Source organism: Lethenteron reissneri, chromosome 44 (genome assembly GCF_015708825.2).
Source record: "Lethenteron reissneri isolate LAM-NWPU_2019-01 chromosome 44, ASM1570882v1, whole genome shotgun sequence".
Lineage (NCBI taxonomy): Eukaryota > Metazoa > Chordata > Hyperoartia > Petromyzontiformes > Petromyzontidae > Lethenteron > Lethenteron reissneri.
This window is the reverse complement of record NC_083822.1, coordinates 10,807,871-10,818,927: the sequence shown is the minus strand read 5'-3', so window position 1 is coordinate 10,818,927 and position 11,057 is coordinate 10,807,871. Positions and strand designations below refer to the sequence as shown.

Here is an 11,057-nt window from a genome sequence, read left to right as displayed (position 1 = left end):
GATCGGGCGCATTGCTTGTTATTCGGTTATCGGTTCGAGCATAACAGCTGTGTGGCTTTAACTCGTGTGCGGCTATAACCCGCGCGTAATTACAGAGGTCCGGTCGTGCAGCGGTTAGTGCGAACCCGGCCACCCGAGTTCGATTCCCGCTCACGGCTAAACACCAATATCTGAACCGGTCCTGGGTCTCTCCTGTGAGTCGTTGGTGCGGCGAACAAAACAACACCGTTAGAAAGACGAGGGGCGGCCGGACGTGGCGCTGGCCGGGCCACCCACCCACTGGTGTGCTGTGTCGGCGTTCCAAGCACTTGCCCCAACCTTGGCTTTACAGCTACACGGGGGATCTTTGTCTTTGCGTGCTCACAACAGCGGCGTGGTTTGAGAATCCGAGCCTCTAGCGCCCTCTGCCGCTCAAACGGAGGCCACAAAGTGGCGCTCGGCTAAACACGCGAGACACCGCAAAAACAATGCCGCACAAATGTGCAATTTCGAAGGGCCATTGGCCCGAAACGTCACCTACCAAATATGTTTTTGCTCGTTTACGATCGTGTTGTTGTTGTTGTTTGTGCCTGTGCACCGCTGCCAGTAGCAGCAGCAGCAGTATCACCAAATAATTGGTTTTGGTTTCGAAGACGCAGCAATAGGGCAATGCCTCCTCTATATTTCCCAATATTTCACTGAAATGACACGGGTTCTTATATCTGCATTCATCGGCGATGTCAGAACCGCTCTCGGCTGCTTTTTTTCTTCTTCTAAAACGCTCGCAAATCCTCGCGAACCGCGCGTGACGCGACGCGTTCCATCACTAAGCACGCGCTCTCGTCAATCACGAGTTTCCATCATTTTTTCTCTGCAACGCGAGATCGTTTGAAGATATTTGCGCACACAGGAACGCTGTAGTACTGCATTATTGCACGTCAAAGATGGACTGGAGTGGGTCCCCGACCCCCTCCACCCACAGCAATGTGTCTGTGACACCAGGGGGCTGGAGATGGGAAGAAATTACTGGGGGGGGGGGGGGGTTACTCGTATGTTATTCTGCCCAACCCCCACTAGATCGGGAGGATGGGGGGCAGGAGCTTCGCTCCATGTGTGGGTCTCTGTGGGTCTCTGTGCGTGTCTGTGGGTGTCTGTGGGTGTCTGTGTGTCTCTGTGTGTCTCTGTGCGTGTCTGTGAGCATCTGTGCGCGTGGTGAGCGGTAGTGTAGTGGTTAGCGTGCTGCGCTACGAACCCGACGACCCGAATTCGATTCCCGCCCACGGCCAACACCCAGTGAGGATTATCTGAACTGGTCCTGGGCCTCCCCGAGGTCGACTCAGCCTCAATTGAGTACCTGGTGTGGTGTGTAAACATTGCCACTGGGGAGACAAAGGCGGTCGGGCGTGGCGCTGGCCACCCACCCCCTTGTGTGCCGTGACGGCTTTCATAGGTGCTCGCTAACAGCACTTGCCCCAAGTATGTTAAGGCTATACGGGGGATCTTTGTCTTTGTGTCTGTCAGCCTCTGTGCGTCTGCGTGTCTGCGTGTCTGTGGGTTTCTGTGCGTGCCTGTGGTTATCTGCCAATCTAGGGTTATATCTGCGAGTCAAATAAATAAATGCATCCTTGATTCGTGCAGGAACGCAGTCACAGGGTTCAAATGTTCACTCCCACCGCGGCGTTCTGGGGCATTCCGGCCCATTTTGACCACTGTCAGGTGACGCCACAAAAAAATGAGGCCATTACAAAAAAGAAATCCTCTGCAAGATTACTTTCACCAATTCTGCACGCAGGATTTGCTATGTTAGTTCATATATAGCCATGTACACTAAATATTACAGGTAGGAACAACAGGTTCCACACTGCCCACCAGGGATTATGTCTGTCTGTCGTGCATATTTGTCTGTCGTGCACGAATGCGCTGTCCAACCAAGTTCCTACCTGCCCACTCCGAAGGAACGTGTATATTTGAAAAATGTGTCTTGTTGTTGCAAAACTCAACAAGTTCGTCAATAACACTGTGGCCCTTAAAAGATATATATATAAAACATGTAATGTTTTGGGCATCTGCCCTTCTTCATTCATTAGATGGCCCATGCCAACAACGCAGCAGTGGTGGATCGCACAAATGTTGTGAAACTCCCGTCCCATGGGCGTTGATGTTCCATACCCAGGTAAGGCCCCACTGAGCGATGGAGCTATTTTCCAGAGCTAACCAAATGGTCAGCTCAACGAAGTGGCTTATCACGCGGAAATGTATAGCAAACGCACGTTGATTCTAAACGTGGAGCGAAAAATCAGAGGACCTGGAGAAAAATCCACACGACCAAGGGAAAGGGACATGCAAACTGAAAATATACAGGCGTCAGGGTTGGGATCGAACCCACGACCCTGTGTATGCCAGGCGAGGTAATTAACATCCTGCCACCGTGGTGCCGCCACTTGTGTGGGATATCGTTACTCCCATTGTACGAGTGGGGGTTTCTCCCACATGTATAAGCGCTCATTAATTCAAACTTGATTTGAAGCTCATTAATTGGCTGAAAACATCCTCGTCTATAGAGGACAGAGCCTGGACGATTGCTGGTCGTGTCGTCTCACCGCTGGGCTGCCTTCCCGCCCGTCTGTGGTGGCTCCTCCTCCTCTCCCCCACACCTCCCCCCCGAGTCGTTCTCCATCTCCGATGGCAAGCGAATGCTGTATTCTTAGCATGTCGTTTCTGTCAAAAATGGCCTAGTGGTTTTTCCCCAATATTCTCTTTTTCTCACACAAATGGGTCGGACACTAAAACGAGGCCATTATTGTGAATAGAATTCGTGTTGTGATCCACCGGTCGATCAATACATGCCACGGAATTATTGTGGCAGCACGACACTTACAGCGAGAATCCACAAGGCACGCAACATTGGGCCAACGGGTGGCATGTGGTTGGAATCGTCGGACGAACATCAGCACAACGTTGGGAGTACACGTCTCTGTAAATGTGGGGATCGTTCCCTGCTCTGCACTTGCTTTAGAGCGAAAAGGCAGCAGTTGCTAAGGGTACAAATGTTGAGTGGTGGGAATTGTAAAGGGAGCATTGTTCTGGGACACTTAAGAACACAGCAGTCTAGACGGGGGTCAAGGAAGGTGACCTGTGTATCAAAGTAACAAGCGCCCCTGTTTCGAGGCTCGCGTTAGAATCAAGACTCGGATACATTGGTCATCATGAACCCACAGCTCGGTAGAGGAACAGGTGCCTACTAGCCGAGCTTTGAGTCAAGAGGTAGGCAGTGTGGGTGATGTGATATTTCAGCAAGGGATATGCTGGTTTAAAGATGTTGGAGCAGATATGTCCCTGCAAACGCTAAGAAGTCAGTTGACGTAAGGGTCACGATCATGTGGTATGGGTTATGGAATGTGATCTCATGGTGGTCGATTCGTATACAAAGCATAATTGTCGGAATGTGTTAGTACGTGAACTGTGCATGTTTGTATTCTGCATTGTATTTTCAGGTTGCAACAGCTCCTTCAAGTTAGGGTCTCTCATGAATCTCGGTTTGTACTGCTTGTGAAATTGCACAGACATGATTTGAGCCGTCTCTTTTTACTTTGTTCAATAGCCGAACTTCTCCACAAGAATGCTGTTATTGCATGTACCCCAAAATAGTTTTGTAGAAAGTGTCATTACTTGTGTTTAGGTGGAAACATTCCAAGTGCCTATATTACTCACTGGGTGGCTTCACTCCCGAGGATTGCTTGCGTTCCCAAATTGCCATAATCTGGATTTGCAATGTTTACAATAGCTTATTAATTTTAGCTGTGTATACCCCCTGAAATACTAAACTATTAATTTTAACAGGCAAGGCCCACTGATCTCTATAGCTTTTATTCAGAAGCGACCTGGCCATAAATTATAGCTCAAAGTGGCTTATGATGTGGAAAGATATAGCAGCCAAATACTCTAACGAGACCTCCTTTGCCAGTAGCAAGATATAGCAATAGGTTTATTACCCTTTCATCTGGTAACAAAACCGACACCTTTTTACAAGGAATCATGTTTGCATTAACCACAATACTTGCGGTCAAAATGCAAAAAAAAACAAAAACCTCTGGTAATGTATGCATTGTCCTTGAAATGCATACATTATCAGTATTGTGGTGTCAGTTTTGTTGCCAGATAAAAGGGTTAGAAAACCTATTACTACTCTAAACACATGTTCATTCTAAATGGAGAGGGAAAAACTGGAAGACCTGGAGAAAAATCAATGCAACCACAGGGAGAACTCCAAATATAAACTTTAGGGCTAGGATAGAAGTCTTCCGCATACCAGGTGAGGTAGTTAACATCTCGAAATACATTTAAATAGTACTTTGATTAAAGTTATATTTGAACTTCTTTCATACTGTCCGTAGCCAACCGTGTTAATCGGCGGTGCGGGGGAAGGACAACAAACTAAACACAAAAAGCAGCTTTAAAGAAATAAGTTTGGATGAATTTAGCAAAGCTCCAGTGGCTTCCTAATATCGAGAGAGCATTCCAGACGGCTGCACAAGCGCATCTGAAAACATGCGGCGATGCAGTGACTGTAATTGTTCGGTGGCAAGCCAAAAGCCACTTCTATGATGACCAGAATTGACCCGATGGTTCATGCTCGAGCATCACAACAGCAGCCAGTATAAGTTAAAACGCACGCACGAGAGAGGAGAGTTGTAAATGGTGACGTTTATTCTGTTCCACACAGTGCACGGACGGCTCAGAAGAAGAAGCCCAGGATTTTGCCTCCTGTGTGTTTGCGCCTCGCCTCCTCATGGTCCATGATGCCAGCAGACGTGGTCAGCACAATGTAGCTGTCGGAGAGAGAGAGAAGTGGTCAGTCAGGGAACAAGCAGAGGGTAACACGGACCCTGAAGAGCAAAAACCAGGTCAAGACAAACGATGACCATGAACAATTCTGCCTATAACCAAATAACCCAGAATACACCTGAGATTTTATATTGGAAGCTAAGCAGGTTGAGCCTGGATCATGCTTGGATGGGTGGCCACCATGCACAAAACATTGTTAAATGTAGTGGGCAGCATACAAATCAATTGGTCTGGTTTGGCTGCATATGTGAAAGTTCAACATACATACAAAGTTAAACGTTGATGTTCTCCTGTATTTCTCTGCTCCAATGTCTGCTTTCACCAACTGGAACTACCAGCATGGTGACGTATGGTCAAATAAGCCACAAGACCCACAGAGCATGGGCAGGCCCCAATCCAGCAGTGTGACTTAATGAAGGGGCTGCGATGTGCACATAATGAACACTGCCAGTAGAATAGCTTTTTAGATTGTGCAACAGTGAAATACTGTAGTTAATTCAATAATCCCCAAAATAAGTTTGAAATGGCACAAAAATAAATATAGAACAGGAGAATAATTAAGTTCACGTTGAGCACAATGTACCTAAATGTGCAACCACCATTCACCACAAACAGATGTACAACGAGCAAAATAATATCTGCACAGAAACTGAAGGTGACCACGCTCAGAAAAACATGAGGTCATCAGAAATCAGCGAAGAACGCAGATTATGTCTCATCATTGCGTGTCTCTTCAAATTGCTCCTGAAACTAAACGTGCTGTTGTAACACCCCACACAAATATTGCAGCTGCATCACCATCACATTGGTCTAACAAGATTTAATCAATGCTGTACATCGATGTTTGACTTGTAGGATGATATCGCAGGATAAAGATTGCTCAAACTTTGTTTAATACACCAATCTTAAAACCAAGGGACCCTGTACATAAATAGTAGCCTCCATAAAAACTTTAAAACCACGCAATTAAACTAGTAACTAGGTTAGTCAGTCTAAAACTATAATTCTTCGACAACAAAGCAAATTACCCTCACAATTATTTGATTTAAAGCTTTCGTGACTGCAGGGATTCATCTTCTTGGTTCTTTCGGTAAAGTCACGTAGAAGGGAAATAATAAAATAATGAAAATAAAACATAATAAAATACAATTCTCACGACGTTTCGGCCACAACACAAGGACGGCTCCTTGCGTTGTGGCCGAAACGTCGTGAGAATTGTATTTTATTATGTTTAATTTTTATTATTTCCCTTCTACGTGACTTTACCAAAAGAACCAAGAAGATACCCTCACAATGTGGCCAGAAATCCTACATGCTCAAGGGACAATGGGCCAGCAGGACACATGCTTAAGATACCAAAGCAAGTCAAGCAATGTATGTAGAACTTATTTCGCATCGCACTTAGACAACCGTGCCAAAAGCAGTCCCAACTCACCCAAACTGTCTGGAGGGCAGGAGGTTGTTTTGCCACTTCTCCAGGTCCTTGATCTGGACATCGAACCTGGGGCTGATGACTCCACACTGCATTAAAGGAAAGACACCGTCGCCATTGGTTACACCCGTACTACTACTGTGTGGCTGCACAACAACTTGTACAGCATTATCTTGGGAGAATTATGGGTAAAAATGCCATTCAGTGTCTCCAGGTAGATTTAAAAAACGATACATTTTACCCCATTGGCCTTCTGCCTTTCCAAACCAACATTCATCAGCATTTATATCAGCAAATAAACTCTAGACCGATTTTGACGTTGTGTGTCTCATGAGAAAATATTCCCACTCCAAGTAATTTAAGAGTAAAAACCCATTGCATATTCTAAAATGTGGAGTTGTGGCATAGTTGTAAGCACACTGCACTATGAAGCTGGTGACATGGCTTAGATTCCCAGCAATGGCTAACACCAGTGGGGTGTGATATCCGAACCGGTCCTGGGCCGACTTCACCAACACACTGACCCAGCGAGCATGAAGTAAAATCCAAACCCCACCCCGTGGGTGACAGCAGGCTTTTATCCAGTTGCATTGACGGAGCTGTAAATTGTTACTTTATTAAAACGTGGCTGTAGTTGTAATGCAACCAAGGTCCACCTCTCACCTTGTTGAGCCTGCCGGTGAGGTTGACGACAATCTTCCCTGCTCTGTGATCGTCGATGATCTCAAATTCTCCGATGTAACCTGGTTGAGCAGAGACATCAATAAGCACAAGTCTCTGGAGCCTCTTTATCAATTAACACATTAAAATATTAACGAGATGTTTCGTGCAAAAGCCATTGCAGAAATAAGAGAACATTGTTTTATGAATCACTAAGTACACTACAGTGTTGCTTCCGTGAGATAGAACTCCCTTCTCCAGTTATCTGTGCTGTCAACTCCCTGCCCATTTAGGTGTAGTCTCAAAAGCACAGGTTTTCGTCTGCTTACGATTGTCTCAACAAATTGACTTAATGTACAGCGACTTGTTATGCAGGCCTGCTTAGATAGAATTCCACATTCGATGGTAAATGGCAAATCCACAGACCCCCCCTTGAGTTTACACTAGTTCCCATGGTGTTTAAGGCAGCGATACACTTGGGAGATTACTACTGGCAAATTTCACTTGCAATAGTGGCCACATTGTCGTCTGTTGTAAAAAAATATAAATACATCTGGACCAATTTGACCACTGGGTGGACAACTTCCAATCAGATCAAAGTCAGGTCACAAGCTAGTGTGCTCTTGTTGACCACTGTTCGAAGGAAACCTCGTCATTGGCTATACACGTCGACACAAGTTGCCACAGTAAATGCGATTGTGCCAAAAAATACCCTCGTGTATCATGGCCTATGACAATTCAACTGGAGTATGCCCAATCTCAGAAGCAAAGCAGGCTTCAGCCTGCCTAGTGCTTGTGGGTTACCACGATGAATGCCTCGTTACAGGCTGTGGAGCTGTGTGGAGGCCAGCAATGGTCAGGGCAGGAAATCAGTAATTGTGCAGTACAACTCTGATCCCACATGTTATGCAGCCCCCTGCCTTGAACCCATACCTGACTAGCGTGAAGTATGATCAAATAACCTCCACGACCTGCAACTGCATGGGGGAAGGGCCTCATCCAGCAGTGGCCTGACACAGAGCTGTAATGTACATATCATTGACACTGCAAGATAATTACTTTTAAATTATTAGCTGTAAAATTATTTACAGCCAATAATTCCAGTCATCAACGTGGCAGAGGAAACCAAATAAATTTCACGTTGAGCAAAATGTACCTACATTTGCAACCATTCGCCACAAACTTACAAAAGCTATCACACGCGACGCTATACAACTAAAAAAAATATACATCCGCACAAACTATAGGTGACCACGCTCAGAAGCATATGAGGTCATCAGAAATCAGCGAAGAACGCAGATTATGTCTCATCATTGCGTGTTTGCGATATCTGGCACCCCTGTCCCAAACCGCTCCCTCATTTATCAGTGTATTGATTACCAATGTAGACATGGGGGGGGGGGGGCTCTCACCGTGCTTCATCATGACGGTGAGGAACTTGACGATGACTTTGGAGCAGGGCCGGATGAGCACCTGCCGCTTGCCACGCTTCTCGGCATTGTTGATGCTCTTGAGCGCATCGGCCAGAACGTTCATGCGCACCATATTGCCTGCAGGGGGCTGCACGCACACCAGGGACGGAGGGAGACACGTGTTCAAAAACAAGGCACCCCCCGTGACCCGCAGTACCATGCATTTTTATTGGAGGTGCGATGTTTGGATCTCCAGGTTTTAACAAAAACGAATTCGAGACAAATATCGCATCTCCTGGCTTTGACATTCCTCTCAAACACTCGTGTCACAATTAACCGCATTAGGACATCAAGAGGTGGATGCTGAACCACATCTTCATCAACAGGAATTAAAGTCGAGCTACAGTCGTGCGATTGTGGCCATCCAATCCCAACCATGGCCCACAGTTAACAGCCCCCCCTACCCCCGCATCGCCCTAAGACTGTAAGGGAGAATCCCTTAGCGAGCACCTATGAGGGCCAGTAGAGCACACGAGGGGGTGGGTGGCCAGCACCACGCCCGGCCGCCTTTGTCACCTAGTGGCGGTGTTTACACACCGCACCAGGTACTCATTTGAGGCCGAGTGGACCTATTTAGCGAACCCATACAGAGATACTCACAGAGACTCAAAGTCGAGGCCCAGAAACTGAGGTACATCGATTCAAGAGATCAATTACAGGACAGGCCAGTGCAATGCGACTGCGTCCATACAACCCAAACTATAGACAATGTCGTAAGCAACGGTAGTCTGCGCTCCGTCAACAGAAGACGAACAGCAAACTCACATAAAGGTTCTCCCTAAGCCCCTCTCGTGGCTAGACCTCGGACATTACAATTAAGCCCATGGACATATTGCTGCCAATACGTAAGAGCCGAACGGTGTGGGGGTGAAGGGGGGGCGCACGAGTTTCACTTCAAAGACACGCAGATCGTAGCGGCTCAACTCGCACGAAAAGCGGGGCACTAGCACGCAAACTAAATGTCTGAAAGCGGAGAAAATTCGTAAGCGACACGAGACTACAAGTGGCGACCACCAGCAGCAGGGCGATAGGGAAGCGAACACGTGCGGCGCGCCAAGGCCTTCTTCATTGTAGCTGTGGTCGCTTTCCGGGTGGTCGACCCCCCAGTGACTAGCCTCGTCCCCTCCCGGCATGACCACACATCCAGTAGCACGGCACGATCAATGCCCCCCTCCTCCTCCTACCCATCGCTGTGGCCGACGGCTCACGTGCGGCCTAACTCCAGCCGACCGAGGCGAGCCGGGAGGGATAACTCGAGTGAGTAAAATCAAGCCCCGAGTGGCGGAGGAGGCGGGTGGCGACAGAGACGAGAACGGACGGGGAGCAACGAGCGAGGAGGTGCGATTAGTGCGGCAGGGAAGGAGACAGTGTTGGAGCCGCGACCACCACCACCACCCCGCGCGCTCATCGCCGCCATCTCAAGCGGCCCCGCGCCGGCGAACTCGGCCGCCACCCTCCCCCCACCGCCCGCCGCTCTCGGCTCGTCGTTCGCTCTCCGCGCTCTCATCGAGCCGCCCATTCGCCGCGCGGACGCCGCGCCGAGGTGTTGGGGAGCGAGAGGGCGCCCAGGAGGCGACGTCGACGCCGGGATGGCCGCGATGCAAAGCGGATGACGACCGCTGTACTCACCGCGCCTCAGCGATGGCGGAAAGAGAGGCCGAGGGGCGCGCGAAGCATCACGGGAGGGACGGGAAAGGGGGGGGGGGCGGTCACCGACCCCGTGACGTCCCGAGCACACCCGCTATCGATTCGGATCGTATCGATTTCTAGCGATTCCTGTAATTTATTCGATTGCGTAATCGATTATAAGTTTTTTGCGGGCTGAGCTGGGGGTGAGCGTGGATGCTGCACGATTCGAAATCGTGAACGGGAGCATCGTATTAATCGATTCATCGTAAATTGCCTATTCAGAGGGAGCGGTGGCGCTGTGGTGAGCGCACTGAATCCGGCTGTTAGTTTGATTCCCGGAGCACGGCTAACATCAGTGGCGAGCGACACCCGGACTTGGTGCTGCGCCCCGCCAACCCCACTTCGCCGACTTGCATTGACCCGCGCGGGGAAGTATGGTCAAATGACCCCCCCCTCCCTATCAAACACGGCGTGGGAAGTTCCCAGTTAATCTTCTTGGTTCTTTCGGTAAAGTCACGTAGAATGGAAATAATAAAATAATACAAATTCTAAATAATAAAATAATTCTCACGACGTTTCGGCCACAACGCAAGCAGCCGTCCTCAGGTGGAGAACAGGTCTGTCGAGAAGACACCTGAGGACGGCTGCTTGTGTTGTGGCCGAAACGTCGTGAGAATTATTTTATTATGTTTTATTTTTATTATTTTATTTTTTCCATTCTACGTGACTTTACCGACAGAACCAAGAAGATTAATCCCTGCAGTCACGAAAGAAGCTTTAAATCGAAATTTCCAGTTAATATTTCACAATCCGCCACTTACTGCCCATCATCCAGCAGTAGATTGACAAGGGCTGTGAGTTAGGTGCTCACCCTCCCTCCCACGAAGTGTTCATTGATCGATTAATTTATAGATTGTGGGGGGTGGGTGGGGGGTGTAGGGGAGGGGTGGGGGTGTAGGGGAGGGGCGGGGTGCACGTCCGGTTTCCCTGGCAACAGCGACAACAGACGGAGCAGAGAAGGGGGAGATCGGCAGAGGAGA

The 11,057-nt window shown here is 48.4% G+C and overlaps 1 protein-coding gene across 1 annotated transcript; it reads right to left on the bottom strand.

Moving 5' to 3' along the window:
* Positions 1-4,663: 4,663 nt before the first annotated feature.
* RPS15A (ribosomal protein S15a) lies at positions 4,664-10,159 on the bottom strand. The gene is made up of 5 exons (XM_061570011.1): positions 10,018-10,159; positions 8,329-8,476; positions 6,920-6,999; positions 6,260-6,345; positions 4,664-4,808 (listed from the first exon to the last, which is right to left on the bottom strand). The coding sequence occupies exons 2-5, from the start codon at positions 8,459-8,461 to the stop codon at positions 4,715-4,717; spliced, it is 393 nt and encodes a 130-aa protein (XP_061425995.1). The 5' UTR covers positions 8,462-8,476; positions 10,018-10,159; the 3' UTR covers positions 4,664-4,714.
* Positions 10,160-11,057: the final 898 nt, after the last annotated feature.

What these genes read in the sequence shown, in the direction of transcription:
- RPS15A (XM_061570011.1), bottom strand. Translation starts at nt 8,461, where the DNA reads ATGGTGCGCATGAACGTTCTGGCCGATGCGCTCAAGAGCATCAACAAT. An exon ending in TCACCGGCAGGCTCAACAAG is followed by an intron (nt 6,346 to 6,919) that starts GTGAGAGGTGGA and finishes CCTTTAATGCAG; the next exon opens with TGTGGAGTCATCAGCCCCAG. An exon ending in CTGCCCTCCAGACAGTTTGG is followed by an intron (nt 4,809 to 6,259) that starts GTGAGTTGGGAC and finishes TCTCTCCGACAG; the next exon opens with CTACATTGTGCTGACCACGT.